This window comes from Lycorma delicatula, chromosome 1, assembly GCF_047948215.1.
Source record: "Lycorma delicatula isolate Av1 chromosome 1, ASM4794821v1, whole genome shotgun sequence".
Classification (NCBI taxonomy): Eukaryota; Metazoa; Arthropoda; class Insecta; order Hemiptera; family Fulgoridae; genus Lycorma; species Lycorma delicatula.
Window position 1 is genome coordinate 33,821,166 of NC_134455.1, and position 23,699 is coordinate 33,844,864.

Sequence of the window (23,699 nt, forward strand, 5' to 3'; positions counted from 1 at the left end):
ATAACAAAATTATATACTAAAAAATGTACTAAGAATACTATTAAATTAACAAAACTGTGATGTTAAGTGAGGACATATAACATGCTACCATAAATATAAATATATTTTTAAGTATGATTTAGCAAAATATAGCACCCACAGCTAAGTGATAAATAAAAGTGCAATCAATATAAAATTCAATAGATATATAAATTCTAAATATTTAAGTGTAATAAAAAACAATTTATCACTCATTACACAGAACTCTCGTTAGTTCAGTCAAATCCAATGAAAGCAAGAACATCATTCATTAAATGAACTGATGTAATATAAAATGTGTGATGAAAAACAGAAAATGATACGAGAAAAATATTATCATAATCTTTTTCTAATAAAAATTTTTAATTGGAAGAAGTAAACAAATTTAAGTCAAAAATTCAGATTTTTTTTTTCATAATACATATCATAATATACTTATTTTATAATCCTTATATGAAAAAGTTTATTTAAGTCACATGGATAAAATTGAGTTATTAATGACATTTTGAAATCATTAACGTTTACGATTATGTATTTCGGTGAATTTAAAAAAAGAAATTAATTGCTATATAGTATTATGACAGGATATAGGGCTTACAGTCCCTAAGTGAATACACTCCTTTAAAGTAAATGTGAGCAAAGCACTTATTAACTTATTGATAAGCCAACCGGCAAAGTGGCAGTTAACAATATTATAACTTCCATTTAATAAAACTTGTACCAAAACAAATACTGAGCAAAACCAAATAAAATGGTTAATCATTCCGTTTTTACTTGAATGAGAATACAGGACATTAATAACCACATAAAATGTACTCAATCATCGCTCTTGGGGCACTCTGACAGATCGCAGCACTTTACTTTGCTGAAACAAATAATAAAAAACATGTCTGTAGAAATAATATCATCCATTTATTACCATTGCAAATAAAATCTATTACTTATTAAAGACATACTCCATATATTTTTAAAATTAAGCCTTGTAAAAAAAAAAAAGCAATAATGAGTGTGCAGTACATTTATTATTATTACTCATGCTTTCACCTTTCACATATGGTAGAAAACAGGTACTGAATTGATATGCTGCAAGTTCACAACCCTTCATCTCCTTATACCATCCACTCCACATTCTTAAATTATTGTGTTTACCAGTTAACAATGTCAATGTCATAATTATCAATTGATATCAACAACAGCTATTGCACAAAGCCTTTGTTCAAAATTAAGTGAACAGGAATTTTTAACTGGCTTAGAAGCTCATGTAACCGTTCTGCTTTATTTACTGGAGTCAAATAAACAGCATGAAAGAAATAAACATAATGAGAAGCAGTTTCCCCATTTCTTAGAAATGAAAATCTTATTGTACAGGTTGAAACTAGCTTTGCTAAGGAATTGAGTGGTTTAAACAGATACTTAACTTCTACTTCAACCTTCTAAAAAACTCCTTCCTTTAATCCTACTAATTCTTAACAAAAACTAGTTTTAAAGTGAAAAATTTTCACATTATTAAAGGTATGATAAGAAAAAAATTTGTTCACAAGTGATAATATTTATATTAGGGTTGCAGTGACAGAATTAAATTTACTTATTGAGTTTCTGGTATCCATACTACAACTGAGTTGCAGTGGAAATTATATAAAGAAAATAAAGAGGTTTATTAAAATTTTATTTAGTATCAAGAAATAATATTAAAATATAGTAATTAGGAATAACATTTGAATGAAAGCAGTACCCTATAAGAATATATTGTTACATTTTAAAAACGCTAAATTCTAAGTACGTAATAAATGTACGAGTAAATTCACTTAGCAATTACCAGCTGGGGAAGAAAGGTATACCATGTCCTAAGTAGAGGCTATATTAATTCAATAAAGATTGTAAACAGGTATGTGTATATATTATATATATGTATGTGTATGTGTGTGTGTGTGTGTGTGTGTGTGTGTGAGAGAGAGAGAGAAAGATAGAGAGAGAGAGAATTACTCATTTTACCATTTTGACTCATCCATATTATATTTCCTAAAACTATTCAACTTCCTTAAAAAATTCTTGGAACCGTTTTTTTACATGTGAATCAATCATTCTTTCTTTTGTTGTTACAATCTTATGCTTCTATATTAAGCTTATTCATGCACTGCTCTGCTCTTTCTCTCTACTTTTCACAATAACTCCTTAACTCTTTTTCTATATTTTTCCAGAGCACCAAGTTATCAGAAGAAAATTACTCATCTTATTATTTCTTGACAATACGTCTTACCACTTTAAAAATTCAGTATCCATCAACACAACAAATAAAGGTGAGTTTTATTACAGGTCAGCCCCACTATCTATACATGATCATTCAAAGAAAGGCTGCCAGGAAATTTTCCCCAAAATCATAATCCTTTGTTATAACTTCACTGTTAATATGAGAACAAGCTCAATCTGGTGGTCTTTGGAGGTCCAAAGTCACACAAGAGTGCTCCTTTCAGAACTTGGAACCTTCAACGTTTGCCCAAAGTCATCTCTCCAGTATGTGAAACATTTGGCCAAAATGATACATCAGACTAATTTCTTGATATCCTTCAATCTCATTCCTTTCTTGAAAATTCATTTGTGTAAAATGTTTTATGGAATAACCTTTTCCTGGAGTCTCCTTCAGTTCTAACACTCCTTGTCACACTGTCATATGTATTCAGACAGTTTTCATCAATCCTTTCCATTTTTGCTTGATAATCTCATAGAGAACCTTCCTATTTACGCAATACTCACTCATTTCATTTTAAATTATCACACTGAAAACTAGTTTAACTTACAGATGTTACAACAAAAATTTTATTCTTTCAAAATCTGTGAAAAGAAAAATATTAAGAAGCAGTTCAATAATAAATAAATACAGATATTACTCTGTCGACCACAGTAGTGGAGTGTATCTTAGCCTTTCAGCTACAGGTCTTGACTGGGACAAAAAAAACCATGCCTGACTAGACAATACTTTTTCATTTGACATAAAAATTAGTGATCTTCCAAAAAAAAATTCATACATAGGTTTTCCAGGAGTTTTCTGCTAAACTTTAGATATATTCCTCCGATTAAGACAATGAAAAAGATTCAAACAAATTTATTTACTTTATTTTCAAGCGGGGTTCCTACAGATTGCTTTGCATCCCACACCTCAATCTTCATACTTTCCTCTCCATCTAATCACCCTCCACCATTCCTTTCTCTTTCATTGGCCTCTGCACCCTTTTCACCACATCTTTCTGGGTCATCTCTCATCTTTCTTCTGACAGGACAATAATCTAGCACCCTTTTTGGCCACCTCTGCTCACTTATCCATTGAACATATGTCCATACTAAACTAATAGCTTTTCTTCAATTTTTTAATTTTGGAAGTTGTCCTGTCTCTAATTACCTCATTCCTTATTTGCTCCAATTTTGAAAGTCAGCACCGCTCTACAGAAAAATCCATTTTCAAAGCCTCCAAATGCTCCCTATTACTTTTGTTCATTTGCCAGTGCTCTGAGCCATAAGTCACAATAGGTTTAAGTACCACATTATACAACATCTGTTTGGCTCACTAGAGTAAGCTATTCAATTTCCAAATTTTTGCTCTTCCCTGACCAATCCTAGCTCTGATATCAACCTCACACCCTCCATCCTCAGAAATAAGTCTTCTCAGGTACTTAATCTTGTCACAATTTTGCACTCCCTCGACCTCTACAATTAAATCCTACCCTCTCTTACCCACTACAACGTACCCCATTTTCCTTAGATTAATTTTCATGCCCCATTTAAGGTATTCCTCTTTTAATTTCCTTAGCATATACGGGACATCCTCAGCATCATTAGCTAACACCACCTGATTGGCCACAAAGAACAGTATATACAGGCAACTGTTTTCCATGTCTATTCCTACCTTTCTTCTCCATATCTTTAACGCTTCTGTATATTTTAACTGTAAATATATTTTAAACAGAGGGTGACAAACAGCAACCTTGCTTCAAACCCTTAAGGGACACCTTAAAATTTCTTGAAATATTATTTTCCATTTTTCATTAAACATTCATAATTTTTATGCTAATTATATATTGCTCTGACATATACTTCATTTACGTTTATGTTTCCAAGAACAGCAGGATATTGTCATAAACCTTCTTTAAATCAATAAAAAGTATAGGCACCAACAAATTCCTCTCTCTTCTTTTCTCAATCATCTGTCTAAAGTCAAGATATTATCCAGAGATAAATAATGCCATCCCCTAAAACCATTTTGCTCCTCCAGATTAACAATATTGCTTTCAATCCCCTCTATTTATATTCAGCCATACAAACTTGCCAATGAATTAGTAGCATTAATGCCTCTATAATTACTACAGACCTTCTTGTTTCCTTTCTTGTATAGTGAAATAGTATAACAAATATTTCATTCTTTGTTAAGTCATCCCCTTCCATTAAACATTTTACAGATCCATTCTAATAATTCTATAGTCCCATGTTTCACAAATTCAATAGCAATACTTCCAGCTCAGGCACCTTCCCATTTAGTACCTTCACAATTCTTTCACCAGTTCATCCTTAGTCCTCATTTACATTCGGTATTATTTGTGCAAAATTAACTAGGTTATCCTCCTTTACATACTCTCTTTTATCTTCATTCAATAAAACCTTATAGTACTCCTCCCATTCCTTCAAACTGATTTTACTAACTGACTTCTTACATTTTTCTGATCTACCTTTCCTCAAATCTTTAATAAGCTCCCAAGCCCTTGATACCTTTCCACCTTTCTTTCTCCTACATTTGTTTTCCCATGCCTCCTCTTTAACCCTTATAGTTTCTTTCTTAACATCTTCTGTTTATTTGTTAATAAGCCTTCCTATATTCAGTATTCCTTGTCTGAATATATTTCAACTCCTTAAGCTTAACTTTGGTCTCTATATCCTTATTCCACCAACAGGTTGAGATGCACTCCTTTGTTCTAAACTACCCAAAGCTTCCTTTGCAGCTTGAAGTACAATTTGTTAATTCAGACAATAAATGCATTCTACACTTATTTCTTTCACCTACTTAGCTCTTTAGTTAGTTTGAGTTTTTACAAGAATTCCACTGATTCAACCTTCAAACCATCCAAACTGAATCTAGCTTCTCATTGTCCAGATGAATCGCCTCCGACTTTCTTGCTTTCCATGAGGAAATATACACAAGTTTTCGACCAAATGAAGAACTTTAGGTCAATCATAAATTATGTTATTCAGCATCAGAATTCTAATTTAAATGTAATGGACCTTAGGGTATATAGAAGGACGCAGTGTGGTTCAGATCACTTTTTGCTGGGTGTAAAGTGTTTCAAACAAACATATGTTAATAAATGCATTGTTTTTTATTTACCCAGTAAATAAGTTTAGTTATAATTTCTATTCTGATGGTAAAATGAAGCTACACTGAAATTTTTGGAATCCAAAATGTGAGGCAAAATTTATGGTTTGGTACATTTTTGATTTGAAAAAAAAAAAGACTGAAAATACAGTCCCAGAACTGAGACTGTATTTTTAGTATTTTATACGAAACTTGATATAAAGACCAAAATATTGAGCTTATAAGGCACACTTTTTAGATTTTGCATAAATGTTACTTGTTATACTAAAAAAAAAAAAATCACTATTTACACCATGCTCCTAAATTCGTTTATCTTTAATTCTGTATTTTTATTTAATTTAGTTTGGTCACTTTTCAGACATACTGTGTAGTGTTATAATACTTGCATCTGAAAACTTACAAAATTATTCAGCCAAATGGTGATCAGCTGTTAATATTGGCAACTTATGAACTACAAGATTTAACTTTTAAATTAAATTTTCAATATGAAAAGAATTGCATAATTTATATTAAAAAAAAAGTTGAATTGCTTGAAACTGGTCTTTTATAGATTTTGAGTAGTTAATCATGTTTTTACAATCTTTTTGCAGCGACAGAAATACTTTTTTAAAAATTAAAATATTTTTCTGCAACCTTTTGGTATGAAAAATAGTTTTAAATAAGTCTAGTTTTTTAAACCTTTACTTATACGCACTTGACCTAAATTACGCAATTTTCTCAGATTTAAATTCTCTACAAATTTTGTTTCAAGAACTTATTTGCTTATAGGCAACGTAACAAACTAAATTAACAACATACCGTATTTATTCGAGTTCCCCCACACTTTTTTTCTTTGAATTTGAGAGAAAAAATAAGGGTGCGGGGCTTACTTGCAACATAGCCTTTGGCCAGGATAATTTATGTAAATTAAATGTTTTCTTAGAAGTACCTAAATTCAATAACATAAATATAGTTAAGTTACATTAGGCTTTCGTTTATCAATACCAGATGCCGCTTATACAGAATACATCCTTAATTATTAACATCCTGTTCATATTATCAATAGGAACGAAGTTACAGTATTTTTATAAAACTGATTCATTCTGTATAGGCTGCATCCGGTTCTAATGACACTACAGTTACAGTATCAATTACCCATTGTCGTCTTGTCTATTCGCCATAGTCATTGTACTGTTTGTATATGTGGACAGTTATGTGTATTTTATCTGTTTAGTTTATCTTGTAAAGTTTAATACAGTGATTTATTTTAATTACGGCATTAAAATGAGTACAAAAGAACAGTGTCTATGATCTTTTACAGTAAATGAAAAACTGCGCATTATAGAAGAGGCTGAAAAAATTGGAAATCGGGCAGCAGGAAGAAAATTTTACATAGATGAAAGCTGCATTCGAGACTGGCGTAAGAAGAAACAACTTCTGGTGACAGGCACTGGTAATAAAAGGGCTTTTCGTGGCTTAAAACCAAAATACACAGACATAGAATGGAAAAAAGGAAATGCGGTTATGCTGTCACAACAGAAATGTGTTAATTATATGCTTGTGAAATCGCTAAATCATTGAATAAAGTAGATTTTAAAGCAAGACGTGAATACATAACATGATTTTTTGCACGAAATGATTTGTCAATAAGACCATTTCTCAACTTCTTCCAGATGCTTATGAACAAAAAATATTACATTTTCACAAATACATAATAAATCTTAGAAAAGATAAAGGCTATTTGCCTTCTCAAATAGGAAACGCTGATCAAACCGCCGTATATTTTGTAATGCCATTTGACAAATCCGTAAACAAAAAAGGTGAAAAAAAAGTGTTATGATTCGCACTGGTGGTAATGAAAAACAAAGGTGTATTGTTATGCTTTGCATTACTTCTGATTGATCAAAATTACCTCCATACATTGTTTTTAAAAGAAAAACTCTTCCTACCGTACAGGTAAATGGAGTTATTATCAGAGCACAGGAATCAGGTTGGATGGATGAAAACTTGATTTTAGATTGGATCAGGTGTGTTTGGCAAAAGCGATCAGGAGATTTACTTAATAAAAAAAAAATACCGGTATGCTAGAAATGGATAGTTGTTGGAGGCATACGACTGATAAAGTGAAAGACATTTTAAAAAAGGGTATGACAGACCAAGTAATAATTCCAGGCGGATTGACATCTCTATAGCAACCACAAGATGTCTGCATTAATAAACCGTTCAAATCTGCTTTAAAACTGTACAGTAAATGGATGGTTGATGAAAATTTCTTACTCACGCCTACAGGAAGAATCAAACGCCCAGATTTTAACCAGATTTGTGTTTGGATAAAAGATGCTTGGAAAGGTATTTCCACGGAATTAGTAAGGAAAAGTTTAAAAAAATGCAGAATATCTAATGAACTTGATGGTAGTGAAGACGATCACCTTTGGTGGAGTGACGTGGAGACTACCGGTAACTCTTCTACAGACATTGACAGTGACAGTGACTAATTAAAATTAAATCCCATATTTAAAAGTGTATTGAAATCATCCTTTTCAACATGATACTTTATTTTTAGTTTACTGGCCTGCTGATTCTGAACTAAACTAGTACTTACGGTAATTAATTATTAATGTAATATTTATACTAGGGTTATTTTTTTTCAAGGTCCAATCGGTCACAAAATTAAAACCACAGTGAAAATAAAAAATATTTTATTTGTAACAAGTACTTACATAGTTACGCTATTTCTCTACATAGTCGCCACTCCGATTTAGACATTTGTTGTAGCGTGGTACCAACTTTCCAATACCCTCGTCATAGAACGGAGCCGCCTGTGTTTTCAGCCATGTTTCTGTGCTGGTTTGCAGTTCGATGTCTGTGCCAAAAGTTGTCCTCCAGCCAGCATTTCATGTGAGCAAAGAGGTGAAAATCGGATGGAGCCAAGTCCAGGCTGTATGGTGGGCTATCAAGCACTTCCCAACAAAAACGCTGCAGGAGCTTCTTTGTTATAGGTGCAGTGTGTGGCCGAGCATTGTCATGGAGAAAGACAATGCCTGATGACAATATTCCTCTCCGCTTATTCTGAATTGCCCTTCGTAGACGTTGAAGAGTCACACAGTATGAGGCTGCAGTGATGGTTGTGCCACGTTCCATTAATTCCACCAAGAGAACTCCATTCCGGTCCCAGAACACAGTAGCCATACACTTTCTGTTGGAGAAGGTTCGCTTGAACTTCTTTGGTTTACTGGGAGAATGAGAATGCATCCACTGTTTGGATTGTTCTTTTGTTTCTTCAGTTTTGAAATGGACCCATTTCTCGCCCACTGTGACAATTTTGTTCAAAAAATCTTCTCCTTCATTGTGGTGGTAGCGCTGGAGAAACATTAGGGAGGCATCCATTCTCATTCTTTTGTGATGGTCGGACAGCATCTTGGGAACCCATCTCGCACACAGTTTGCGGTACTGAAGTCTCTAACTCACAACGGTATAGAAAGCTGACCTTGAAATTTCAGGAAACTAATCACTCAATACAAAAATTTTTAATCAACGATTTTCTCAAATTGCCTCATCCACTCGCTGATCGGTTGACACTCACTTCCTTCCCTGACTGCCGGCATCATGAACATCTGTACGTCCTGCTTTAAAGTTCTTGCACCATTGTCGCACTTTGCTGTCACTCATTAAAGTTTCACCATACACATTACTTATTCATCGATGAATTTCTGCGGCATTACACCCCTCAGCCAGAACAAATCGAATTACCGCACGCACTTCACACTTGGCAGGAGATGCTATTGTTGTAGACATGCTTATGTTAACTAAATGAAGTGATTGAAGACCATACTAGAGACGCTGCGCAAAGGTTCATCCGAGTTTTCCGCAGGTTTTTATTTCGCGACCGATCGGACCTTGAAAATAAAATAACCCACGTATTGTAATTTGAATGAACAAATTAAATGCTTTACTTTCTGAATATTTTTGTATTTACGTATTTTTTTAACATATCCGTTGCACTTTAAATACCGGTATGTACTCAATTTTATTTTTAAATTTTCGTTCTGGAAAATCGAGGTGCGGGGGCTTATTCGTTGGCGGGGGGTACTCGAATAAATACGGAATCTAAAAATTTTTCATAAGCTGTAACAAAAAAAAAAACAAACCACTTGTATGTATGTGTGTACACAAGTGTTAATGTTCACTACCTGATATTCAGCTTCTGTGTCCATTATACCACAAACTGCAACGACTTGATAATGTCTAGCTTTCATTGCAACTAATGATTTCCTTATAAGCCTCATGGCTCCAATAGCAGTTGATGTACTACGTAGTTCAGACATTTGCTGTGGTGAATGGCTAGGATCAAGGATTAGAAGGAAAACTGTTCCATCTTTTAACTGCTCACATCCTATAATAGTACGACTGTGACCTGTATTTTGAAAAAAAAACAAAAAAAAAACATAATTTATATGTAATTTTACCTATGATTCAATTAATTTTTAACAAAACTAATATTCACTGCATTCAGTAATATGATATACATGTATTTTAGGTGGTCTTTGTTTTGATTCCTGGCAAAGATGTGACATATTTTTACTTAACTTTCCTTGTTAAAAATAAGTGAAAAAGTATGCCCAAGGCTTAATAAAACAAAACACAATATGGAAGATTTTAATACTAATTTTTTTTTTTATTATCTGACCAATAATTATAATTCAACACCAAATAAGATAAATAACAGGCTAGCATAAATACGTTCGTAAGATTGCACTATAATAAATCAGTAAGACAACTCAAAGGTCTATAGATTTTTTTATCTTACCTTTATATAATGATTTTTTTCCAATTAATTAAAGACAAGATTAAAATAATTCCTGTAATATTTAACTAAGGAGTATTTGTGCAGAATGATGGAGAAAGGTGTGCATTAATTGATTGTCACCATATCTTTTTTTTATTTTAGATACATTATATTTTCCTAAAGTAATGTTTTACAATAGAAAAATTTTAACTGCTACATATAGGTATTTGTGCAATAAATAAGGCATGGGGATTAATAAGTAACATATGGAAAAAGTGAAACCAAAGTTTTTGTACTAGTGAATAGTCCAGAAACCCCTACATTAGTTATGATTATAACTTAACAACTATTTATAACAAAATATTTACAAGCCTTCTGCTTATATGGGTAATTGTCTTATCTTGTAATATTGGAGAAAGTATTCATTTTCAATGGATCACAATAATTGTCATCATTCTACATTAAATTATTTTGTTCAATAATGAGATCACATTTTGGATTTGCTATTATGTGAAATTAGAACTCTTTGGATGTCCTCAATTAGACTGATGCTGCAATTTAAATATCTCATTAACTGCTCTTGCTAGAACACTAGCTAACAAATGACAATGAATTAAGAAGTGAAACTGAATAATCAACATCTCCTAAGGCAAAACTTTCTTTTGTTTGTGTGCTACTCACATTTGATTCATCCTCTCATAGTAACTACTACATGCCAACATCAGGTTATTTTACATTTACCTTATAGTAAAATTAAGTTACATCACCTCTGATAACATCACTGTTAATATCACAAAATACTAATTTTTTTTCTTTCAAGGAATTATAACATCCATAAAAAGCAATGAAAGAAAAAAAATTAGTTGCTGAATTGACTTGTTTAACTTAACTCGATTCCCATTTATAACAACAAAAAAAATTAATCAATAATTTAAGAAAAATTATAATCACAAGATTAATATAATTTGATTTCTTAAGAAATGTTCTGACAAAATTTCATGTTATTTGTGTTGATGTCAACCTCAAAGGTGGAGTGATAGTAGGCAACTCAGCCTTTCATCACAAAGATCCTTGGCTTGATTCCAGGTTAGGCTTGGTATTTTTCATATGAAATGAAGTTTTTAAAACATGTTACAATCACAAACTTAGCTAATACAGTGAATTTATCATAAATGAGGGTCATTCAAAAAATAAAGTATGTTTGGCACATGTCTCTGGTCCCAGTGACCATCGTGGGCATTTCATTGAACTCCCTGTACTACAAACTCAGTCTGAACTAAACTGTGATGCTATACAGATGTTTGTATTTTTTTATGCTTTCAAAATGTTTGACAAACTAGAAAATCTGCCCAAATGTGTAGCGAGATTCAGTTTTTGATTGCAACAAAATTTATCTCACTGAAATTTACAGAGAAATAAACAAAGTTTATGGTGACAGTGTGACAAATGAACCATCATTTAGGAAGTGGTAAATTATGTTTTAACAAGGGACAAACAAATGTGCTCAATGATGGACATTTTGCTCAAACATCCATCATCACTGAAGAACTGATAAAAAAAAAGTTGATGACAAATTGCAGGAGGGTAGATGTTTCGGGTTACATGGTTTACAGTTTCTTTCCTGAAATTACTTCATTAAATTGTAACAATGCCTTTTGGTTATAAAAAAAATGTATACCAAATTGGTAACTTTGTTATTGTCAGATCATCACAAAAATTGAAGAATGGAAGCTACTTTGACTTTCTCATTCGTTGTACTCAAGATGGTAATAAACTTTTGGATTACATTTTTACTGGTGATGAAATATGGATTTTTCACAAAGCACTTGAATAAAGCATCAATCAAAGGAGTAGTATCATTCCAAATCACCAAAAAAGCATAACAAGCTCTCAGCATGTGCAAGGTGACGGCAATCATGTTACTCAGAAGCATAATGTTGCCAGTGCACCTTATAGAATAAATGGCACAGTATGTTGTCCAGTGGCATCGTCTATGTCCATTATTATGTTCACCTACACTCAACTACAGCAACTTGAGCTTTGCTTCAATGTTTCAGCAGAGATATTTTTCAGCAACCACCATATAGACCTGACTTGGAAGCAAGTGTTTATCATTTATTCCCTAAGTTGAAAAAATGTTTAGAAGCCAGGCAATTTCAAGTTGATTATGGGCTGAAAGAAGACCGATGAATGGTTTAAGAAGTTGTCGGCAGAAATAAGCAATGAAGATATAAAAAAAATGGTACCATGTTATGAAAAGTGTTTGAATTCATATGATGGCTGTTGAAATGCAGTTTAAGGATTCCTGTAAATATAAAATAAGAAATATTTAATTAATTCTTATCTTGACTTTTCTGTATCAAAATATTCTTTACTTTCTGGATGAGCTACATAATAAAAAATCCTATTGGTTTGAATCTACGAATATTCTAATAAATGAAGCACATTACCTTTTTTAAATGTCAAACTCGGTAAATAAAAGATTAACTTGGCAAAAGTTTTATAGGTATTTAGACAACATAAATTTACAATGACAATGTAATTCTAAGCTTTGATCATTATTATCATTGTTTTTACAAATTAAACAATTTTAATTTAATAAAATATTTTTGTTTCTGGTATTATACAACATTTGTGAGAACCTTTTTTTACATACCTAATGTGATAATTGCACTTAGGCTTACAAGTTGAGAAATCATGAAATAATAAAGCCAGAAAAATATTTTCCTTTCTACAAGCTCTCACCAACATTTGTACCTGTTATAAATAATAAAGTTTTGACTTAAAAGGAGTATTAAGCATCTTTGTTGATGACGATTATTAATGTTTATTTGACTGATTAACTGACACTACATAACAATATGGATGAAGCATAAACTTATTTATAGATACAAAAATAATTTAGAAGGCAAAATTTCCTTGCATATGTAATTCCAAACTATAAAGAAAAATCGATCATGGCCATTTATTATCATCAAACAATAGCACTGCTGTGCAAAAGTTTTGTTAGAGATCATTAGTTTTTCTATAATATTTTTAAGTTTGAAAATGTGTATGTAAAGTTAAAACAGAAAACATTTACTTAATATTTCAACTAATAATTAAAAGCTCAAGTTCCTCATTTCAAATAGTACATATTTTATTTCATAAAATAAAAAATAGTTAAGAAAAAATTAGCTAAATTTCCAAAATTACAAAAAAGGAAAATACAACTGAAGTTTATAAGAATTCAACAATTATAACAGAAGTTTGAAGCCTCCTGTATAAAAACATGAAATTTTAGTAAATTACACTGGAGTGGTTTTCATACAACTGCTTAACTTAAATACTATTGAATAAGTATTTGGTTGAAAGTAATAGTTCAGTGAATACTTTTACATGCCATAAAATTTTTGTATGGGAGAATAATCTTAGTGAAACATGACGTGTTTTTTGGGTGACTTTTAATATCTCTTAAATAAGTACATATTTGTAGAGCAAATATTTTGTGGTCAATACAAAACAGTTGATCAATAATGTATTGGATCTATCCTTAGTAGATTCCTTTGCAAGAACAGTTGAGGGTAGGATAGGCAGACTAGTTGGAAGGTCTTTGGCCCTCTACAATGCATTTTGTTTAATGTTACTGGATCTGTGATAAAATGTGGGAACTGCAAAGTTACTGTGTCCTTGGTATTTATGTACTTTGATGGGGAGTAATTCTGAATATGAAAATGTAGACTTTGTTTGTTTCCTGTACGCGATGGAAGGGAAGTCCCTTTACGCTAGTTATGAAGTTATTAGAATAGGTGCAGTTTACCTTCTATGGATCTAAAACATCTGTGCAGGTTCCACCATGTTCAAAGCACAGCTGTATGCACCTCCATGTCTGGTAGTTCATTTGCAACAGCATATCAGGGTGATCATTTCAAATGCTAAATGAACAGTGTTTTGGAGCTGCTCATTGTTGATGTATCTGCATTTTCAAATCTCTTCTTTTACAAAACCCCAGAGTGTATTGTCAGATGTGGTGAGGCAAGGGCTTCTTGCTGGCTAAGGAAATTTTTCTGACCCATGTCTGATCCAACAATTCAAAAAGATTTCATTGAGGCATCTGTGGACATTAAAAGTAAAATGTGCTGGAGCACCATCTTGTTGAAACGCAATGTCAATGATCCCTTTTGCCATTAATTCTAGAAGCAACAACTTGTCGATCATTCTCAGATAACTGTGTTGATTAACTGCGCCAACAAAAAAATAAGGACCAAGGAGATGTTAGCTGTCATCCCAGCTCAAATCATAACATGAGGCAAATGTTTGATTTCCTCAAAAAATGAGGATTGTCTTTCTCCCACAAAAAAACATTTTGGTTATGACAACTTCAATAAATTACACACTCATCTGAAAACATGATATTTTTTTATAATTTGCTCTCAGAAAGCATTAAAGCAATAACTGAAATGCATGTACACATGCATTTCAGTTATTGACCTTCATGATCGATGAAGGTCATTGTCACTCAACTCATTAACTGTGGCTGGATGAAAACATTTAAATTTCGAGTCATATGTTCTCATATTGTTGATATTGGAATGCCTAACTCTGCAGAACATTTACACGTTGATTTCATCGGTGATTGTTGAATCGATGCCTTCACAGCAGCACAAGTCTCAGCTTGAGTTCTCAGCCTCCCAGTGTATGGTGCATCAAAAACAATTCCCTATCAAAAGCTTTACTCTACCATGACAGTAATGTTTGTCGCGATGGTGATGATCTCCCAAAATGTACAAAGAAGTCATTTATAATGATTTCCACTGTTTTACTAATGTACATTCATAGACATACACAGAAGCTAACAAACGCTCTCTGACAGTAAACATACTTGGAACTACCATCATTCCACATTTGACTATACTAAAGTCATCCCACCATGAATGAACACACGGGGCGATTCCTAACATAGCTTATTCTCCCCACCTTTTTCAGCAGCAGTGAGCGGTATCAGTGGTGAGAATTGGCAGCAGTATAGCCTGATTAAGATAGATTTATTACAGTAAAAAGGGACTTCCTGCCCACCCCCATACAGTGACTGCTGTGGTTTAATAGATAAAGTTGGACCTCTTGCCCCTCCTAACACACAGATACATAATAAAATTAAAGTCAATAATAAAATAAAGATATTATTAATAAATAAAAAAATAAATAATACAAAAAACAAACCTTGGTGCTGAAGGTAAAGAGGAGGTTTGAAATCATCATTTGCTTGGAAATATTCCAAAACCCAATTGAACAGTTCAGGATGACTGCCATTAGGACTTGTAGGACGATGAAAATCAACCAACTGACACCTGAACATTTTTTAATATTATATTTTATATTATAAGAAATATAAACCACCAAAACTCAGTAATTAGATAAGTTAAACTTACCATATTAATTTCAAATAACCAATTTTTGTGGGATCCTGCATCTCCAGTTGGTATTGAATTCTATAACTACATTAAAAAGTATTCAATTATAATTTGTCATTTTTTGGAAATTTTTTTCTATTTTAAAACTTTGAAATTTATTATGAACATATATAGAAATTCTGTTGTTCAGTTACTGGTCAGCAGAATTCAATACCAACTGAAGATGCAGAATCTCGTGAAAATCGATTAATGGAAGGAAATTAATACGGTAAGTTTAACTTATCTAATTACTGAATTCTGGTGGTATACATTTCATATAATATTAAATTTTATTAATCCAGTGGTTAATATGTAAATGAATTATTCAAAGTTTCAAAAAATTAAATTTTATATATATGAAAAACTCAATCTCAATCCACCCAAGTATATTAATAAGACAACTCTTACCTTATTTTTTATTTTTAATATAATTTTTTACGAAGTACTTTTGCAGGATCCTGCATCATCAGTCGTATATAACATATTTATATAAAATTACAATCAAACATAAGAAAAATTAAAATTTTATATACAAAAACATAGGAAGTCAAATAAATAAAACAAAAATATATAATGACATATATATGGCTAGCCAAATACTACAGTACTGTACTATTTAAATAAATATTTCATGTAATATCTCTAAAGGTGCTGCTACCTACTGCACAGCTTTTAAGAGTCTATCTCCTTCAAATTCTGTCTGTAAGTTGATTAAGTTGAATCTTTGTTTATATATATATATATATATAATTTTTCTACAATAGCTAGGTTTTTTATTTATGTCTCCTTTTTTAATTTCTAATATTTCCAAATTAGCATGAGAAATCAATTATTTCCAAATTAACATCAGAAATAGAATGTTTATCTTTTATGAGGTAATCTGGAACATTAGAGAAGCCCAATTTTTTTATTTTTATAGTACCTAAAATGTTCATAAAATCTGGCTTTAATCGATCTATTAGTTTTACCTATATAAATATCCTCACAATCATTACACTTTATCTTATAAACCCTACATAAATTGTATAAATCAGTATTATTGTTTTTAAAATATTTTATTATGTGGTTGTTAGTTTTATATGCAGTTTTAAATTTATCCTTGTCATAAACTTTGGTTATGTATTCAACAACACTGTATTGTATGAATATTTTAGGTAAACATTGTCAATCTTCTGTGTATTATGTATTGGTTTTAAAGTTATTGTACTATTAAGTTTTGATATTTATTTTTTATATAAATTAACAATTAACAAAGTACTACATCCATTTTGAATTGCAGTTTGTTTTATAGTATTTATTTCTGTGTTCAATTTTTCTTTATTATTTTGTACATAATGAATAGCTCTGTTAATCATATTTGTATATATGTTAATTTTATGAGACCAAGGATGATTTGATTTTCTATGAATTGTTATTTTATTGGCTGTAGATTTCCTATATACCAAAGTTACAATTTGGTTATTTTTGTTAATTTCAATACTAAAATCTAGAAAATTTATTGTTTTGTTTATATCTATTTCACAAGTAAATTTTAAATCGTTATAATATGAATTAAGTTTTTTTTTAAAATTACGAAACGTTCATTATTTATAATCGGATCATAAATGACAGAAACATCAACATAACAAATCCATAATAAAACCATGTGTGTAGGAATAACATCATAAACTATTTTATTCTCAAAATTTTGTAAGTATATCTCCGACATAATAGCTGACAAAGGAAATCCCATAGGCAAGGTATTTTCCTGCGTATAACATTTGTCATTAAATTCAAAGTAATTTTGTTGACATATATTCCTAATAATAGTGATGATGTTATCAATAAAGTTATGGTATCATTATTTATTAGTTTATTTTTTATTTTATGAATTGTTTTATTAATAGGTATGCTAGGATATATGTTACTTATATCGTAACTTACCATCCTAGTGTTTTTGCTGACTAAGTTTTTTAATTTATTTACAAATGCATACCCATTTTTTATGTTGTAATTATATAATGTAAATTCATTTTTATCCTAAGGATTTTATCTATTATTTTGGAAATAGTATAAGATGGAGCAGATGTAAAATCAATCAAAGGTTGCATTGGGGTGCCAGGTTTGTATATTTTTGGAAGTCCTGTTAATTTTGAAGCGTCCGGTTCAAAAGGGTATAATCTAGTATGATATCTTAAATTATCGTTATAATTAAAAATAGTTTGATATTTTGATACTAAACTTTTTGTTATTTTTAGAAATTTATTAGTAGGGTCTTTTATTTCTTTGTAGTTATTTTCAATTACATGATGTTTCATCAAAATACATTTTTCAGTGTACATGATAACAGGTGGCATTAGTTTTATTAGATTTTAATACGATACAATTATTTTCATTTAATTTATTCTTTAAATAATGAATTACTTTTTTATTAAAAAGTGGTTTGTTAATAAATAAATTTGTACCTTTAATTCTATGGACATTGTTACTAATAATATTATGTAACTGTTCTTTATCAGAAGGATTAATTTTATTAATATTTATTTCAGAATAAATATTTTTTGATAATACCTACTCTTGTTATTTTCAAATAGATTAAATTTAAAAGCATTAGCAATAAGAGATTGTTCATTATCACCAAAATTAATATTTGTCAAATTTAAAAACTCATTATTAGTATTGAATACGTTTTTAAATTTTCTTGCGTATCAAAGAAACATGAAGCACAGTTTTTATTCACAACATTTTTTTGAAATTTATTATCATACAGATTTCTGTTATTATTATTTCTTACATTTATTAAATTACCAATTTTCATATCTTGAGATTCTTTTAACTTATATTTATGAATTTCAACATTAATGTTAATCAAATTTAGTACATAATCAAAGATACCTGTCCTAACATTTTTAACAATTGCAGATGTGTGTTATATAATCTAATATTTACATAACTCCTTTTGTAATAACTCTATTTAATTTCTAGTTTCATCCTAAATCTTTCTGCAAATTATTTTATTTTCGGTATATTTTTATTGAAATGAGAGTTTTTCTAAAATTATCCTAGCATATATGGAAGTTATTTTTAATCTAAGATATTTTATTAAAATTTATTAATGTATTACATTATAAAATATATAATTTATAAAATTTAAAAGATAATTTTGCTCGGTCAGCATTCACAATTATTTTTCTGTTCTTGGGTGGGCTGAGTTGAGTTATACATATTTAAATTATAGTGCAGGAAGGTTATGGAAGTCTTGTTGAGTGCGGTTGAGTTCTACTACACTCTGTGTTTTGTCACTATTACTGTGGTTTTTTATTATTATTTTTGTTGTTGTTTAGTTATTAGTTGTTTTTCATAGTTCAATTATGATTCGTTGACCGTTTATGTTTGTTAATTGTTATTATATATTTACTAGAGTTTATTTGGTTAATACCTACAGTTGTTATGGAGTATTTATCCGTTGCTAAGGCTTTGTTTATATTTTGACTTTTTTGTGGTTTTACTTGCTCAGTTGGGCTATAAACTAATTAACTTGGGTGCTTTTCACTCTATTAAGTGTGTTTGGATCAATATTTGTGGCTCTTTTATATTTACTGTGGAATTAATTGATTTTGTTGCGATAGCCTACAGTTGCCAAGGCTTGTTTACTTTGGTAGCCTAGTGCCCTATCATTTATTGTTTATGTTTTATGTTCTGTTTGTCTTTTGGTCAATGACCAACCCAACAGAGTCAGGGGGTACGCCCCTGACCTGGAAGCAGGGTTCGTGTAGGAAGAGATTGACTTGAGCGTCTCAGGAGGAGGTTTTGTGAGGGGAGCGAGAGTGACTGGACTGTGGTTATGGATGCAAAGGCACAGAGAATGTTAGAAGCCTTCTGCTTGGAGGCCAAGCGGAAAGAAGAAGAGTTTTTATCTACGTTGGTCAGATGACAACGATCATCGGCAGCCACATCTGCTGTGACTGGTGAAGACAGTGGGGATGCTGACAAATATGAGGTGCATTTTCCACCACTGTAGTCTAGTGACCACAAGAGCAAGGGCTGGCAAACAACGAAACCGATGAAAAACCGGCATCTGCAGTTCTCTCCTCCCATGGAAGGGGGACAAGAAGAAGTTGCAGGCTGACAGTAAGGAATCGCTGATGTCTGCAGGAGTAGTGGTGAAGATGGATAGGAGGGTGAGGATGAGATTGCAGACGTGGACCTAGAGGAGTTTGTCTTTGAACCGGAAGGGTTACAGAGTTATATTGGTGACTTGGTGCAGCTTGTCTCTTCAAATGACAACGAAGACTGAAATTAAAGATTGTTCCAGGATAATGGTCGGTTATGTGTCACGTATCAACGGGCTTTGCGTTGCTCGGCACGGTTTTCCTAACCGGGAGAATAAGGCCACACAGACACCTGTGGTGGGAAGCCGGGGTGATCACTGGGACTCTGGTGGCAAGATGGAGGTGCAGCGGGAAGATGTAGCCACACAGATGTTGCCTGTGAGCCCTGGCCCTGGTCAGGGTGGTCTGTGGACAATCAGGGATGGTGGTCTCCTACGAGCGCTTGAAGATGCGGTATCCAAAGAGGACTTGGTGCAGTCGGTTCACCGTAGTTGGCAAAAGGACATATTTCACTGTACCGAACTGCTGACTGACATCAATAGGTATGATGAGGTTCCTCAGGTGTGGGTGTTGGACTTGGGGATAGGTGTTGGTCACCCTTGCCACTCGCATGTCCTGAGTCGGGTGCCTTGGGTTGAGTACCTGGCACGTGATGGCAGACTTCAAGCAGGAAAAGTGCTTGTCGTAAAATCGAGTGCAGCTGATTTATCTGATAAGTCTATTGCTGTCGGGCAAATTGATTACATTCTAGTCATCGATTTGGCTAAGGGAGAGGATGGGGGTGATCTGCAACCTTATGAAGATCATACCTTAAGTCATTGCAGTGAACCATGACATTTGTTTCTGCAGACCCGCCGGGCAAGTTGGTTGGTATTTATATTGCTTAGAATACACTGCCAGGAGATGTGCTGGGAAGCTACTGGTTTACCTCAGTTGGCAGACGGTTGATGGTATGTCGGCAGATCAACTGAGGAAGGGTGCACTGGAGAAGAGGCCAACGTCATGGTGAAGGCGGAGGGAAGGTCCTATGTAGACCTCCTCTGGCAGGTTAAGAGCAGTGTATCACCAGAAGAGACTGGGGTTCTCTCAGCTCATCAGGGCCAGGGGGAGGACCTCCATATTTGGGTGCTGGCCAAAAGGAGTACCGCCGAAAAACTCAGTCAAGAAATTTTGAAGAAGGTTGAGGGCTTCACAACAGCACTGGTGGGGAGGGGAGTCGGCAAGTCCATATCCTGATTAAGGATGTGTTTGCACTCACTTCTCAAAAGGAATTTGTAACAGACCTTCATCGGGTAATGGGGGGAGGTGATGATGCGCTATGTATTGTTTACACGGTCGGCCTATGGGGCAACACAAGTGCTGACAGAGCCACCCATCCTCACCAAAAAGTTGTTGGCAAATGGTGAGGGGCATATAGGATGGTGGCCTGCAGAGTAGCGTGGTAATCCCTAGAGGACCGCTGCTTTCGCTGCTGGCATTTGGGGCACAAGGCAAAAGCATGTAGTGGCCCAGACTGTACCGGCCAGTTTTAATTACGGGGAGGCTGGCCAAGTCAAAAAGGACTGTCGCTGGGAGACCAGATGTTCTTCCTGTAATGTGCATGGACACACTCCAGGAGGCCGCGGTTGCAAATTGCCCATGCCGTGAGAGGATTGGCTGCTGCTGCACCAGGATACTACACGGTTCTGGTCTGGGAAAGCCCCATCCAGGAGAGGTGGGATGCTCTGGCATCTTACTTTCGATGATTGGGCGGGGACTCCTCCTGGAGCCGCTGGGGGAAAAATTAAGACCGTAGTCCTGGTGGAGGATCTCTTCAGGGATTCCCCATTTGAGGCAAGTTAATATAGAGACTGGAGTCCCAGTGGCGGTACCTCCTCAGGGGTCTCCTTATTTGAGGCATGGCAAGAAAAAAACAGACTGAGTCCCGGCTCCCTGGGTGGGGCCTTGAGAATGGCATAGCAGGGCCCAGAGTTATTGCCCAGGTGATTTGAGGCAATGAAAATGCAAAAAATAAATATCATTATTCCAGTATTTATAAAATTAAATGCAACAATTACGAAAAGATATCTATTAATAAAATGAACAGATCATTTGAAAATAGATTTAACGAACATTTTAGATCATTTAAAAATAGAAAGATGGGTTTCTCAAATGTTACTAAACATTTGATATAAAATAATCATAATATAACTAGTTTAGAAGATAATTTGGAAATAGTTGCAAAAGTTAATGTTGAAGATGAAAATGTAATAAAAAATTGGAAATTTAAAAAATATTGTATATATTTAATTGTGTAGATATAAATGTGAATTCAGCCTTATAAACCTGCAAACAGAATTTGATGGGGAAATTCTTAATAAAATTATTTAAGCTGGTATACAAAGATAAGATATGATAAATTAATAGTTATTGTAATACTTTTTCATTCTTGACTTAAAATATTTGTTCTGAATTTATTTTAAGGTTTTTAAAAATCTTTTAAATTAAAAAAATTTTTTTAATTTATTTTAAACAAACAATTTTTATAAAACGTAAAAAGGTAAAGATTTTATTGTGTAAATGCAAACAGTTTAAAAATTATAAAAACCATCACTGAGGATGAGCTTAGGCCTGAAAGTGCTTTAATGGAGTAAAAGATTAAAGGTAAGAGTATTTCTCTAATTATGTGCTTTGCGGAGGCTGAAAAAATATTATATATTAAAATTGTATATATATATACTTAGTAACATTTGGTCTTTTTTTATTCAAGATAACTTGATGGACACAGGTAAATAAAATTATCTTGATTTAATAATTAATCTTTCATTATAAGTTGTGAACATAATAATATATAGTACTACATAAAATATATAAATTTTATAAAAAAAAATAAATAAAATGAAATAATACTTCAAAATATCATCCATAACTTCACAATTATACTTCCAAGCGTAATCAAAAAGTGTTATTATATACATCAACCAAATTAAATACAAACAGCATGGACCTATTTTTCTAAGGGCACCTGCAACAACCCAATGATATGATTTCTCAACATTTATAGATTTATTATCTTTATATTGTCTTATTTATGGTTCTGTAAAATGACTACTAAAATAAGAAAAATTTTAATATGAAAGCATTATAAAAAAAAAGATAACAAAACATTTCTGTTATAATAATCACTAGATTAATCCACTATAGATCCTTTCAAAGCATATAACTGCAACAAATTTTCAGATTTGTTATGCTGGAGAATTAACCCCATACAACAGATTTCCAGTTCAACATAAATGATTTTTTTAAAGAAAAAGAATAATTACCGTAAAAGTTTGTAGAAAAATATTATATAGAGTTCATGTGGATAGAATTATAAAATCAAGAATTGAATTCAACATAATAGATACTGACATCCTAGCATATAAGATTAATGGAAGGATTTTAAGAAATTCAGCCTTCTGTTATTGCACAATTTGTAATAACAAATAATGAAGAGAGAGTATCGCTTTGGAAAATGCTGCAGATGAAGGCACTATTACCCTGAAAGTTTTAATAGTATTATCGATGAAATCAGAAAAGAGAATTGAGAAACGGTGAAGAATCTGGAAAATTCTTGAGAGATTCATCTGCAATCAAATTGAGATAATTACAAAAAATTTGGTGACAAAGAAACAAAAATACAAGATATACTAAATAGGGAATAGAGTGGAAATCTAACAAGTTAAAAGCAGAAAAATTAAAGAATATAAATTTCGGGAAAAATTAATGAAATGGAGCAAGATTCAAAATAAATTACCTAAATATTCTTGGTACACTGTAACAAAACTATGAAAATCTAGGAGCACTAATATAGATATGGTAAAGGCAATGGACTTTCCAATAACTAAAAATGAGGTTGATGTTTATCACAGAATACTGGATACAACTGGGAAATGTAACCTTGCAGCTTTTATAGTCTGATTTATTTGAAGAACTATCAATGAAGGCATCTTACTATGAAGGTTTGAGAAAAGGAATATTTCTAAAAGATGAAGCTCATGTACCTGCACGGATGAATTTCC

General features: G+C 32.3%; 1 protein-coding gene across 1 annotated transcript in view; it reads right to left on the reverse strand.

Moving 5' to 3' along the window:
* Positions 1-456: 456 nt before the first annotated feature.
* Positions 457-23,699, reverse strand: part of LOC142318077 (zinc finger-containing ubiquitin peptidase 1-like) — a 106,020-nt gene continuing 82,777 nt past the window's right edge. Inside the window, exons 8-10 of the mRNA XM_075354603.1 lie at positions 15,339-15,466; positions 9,544-9,767; positions 457-883 (exon numbers count right to left, since the gene is read on the reverse strand). Coding sequence (XP_075210718.1) covers positions 839-883; positions 9,544-9,767; positions 15,339-15,466 — 397 coding nt within the window. The 3' untranslated portion in view covers positions 457-838. The remainder of the gene's footprint in view (positions 884-9,543; positions 9,768-15,338; positions 15,467-23,699) is intronic.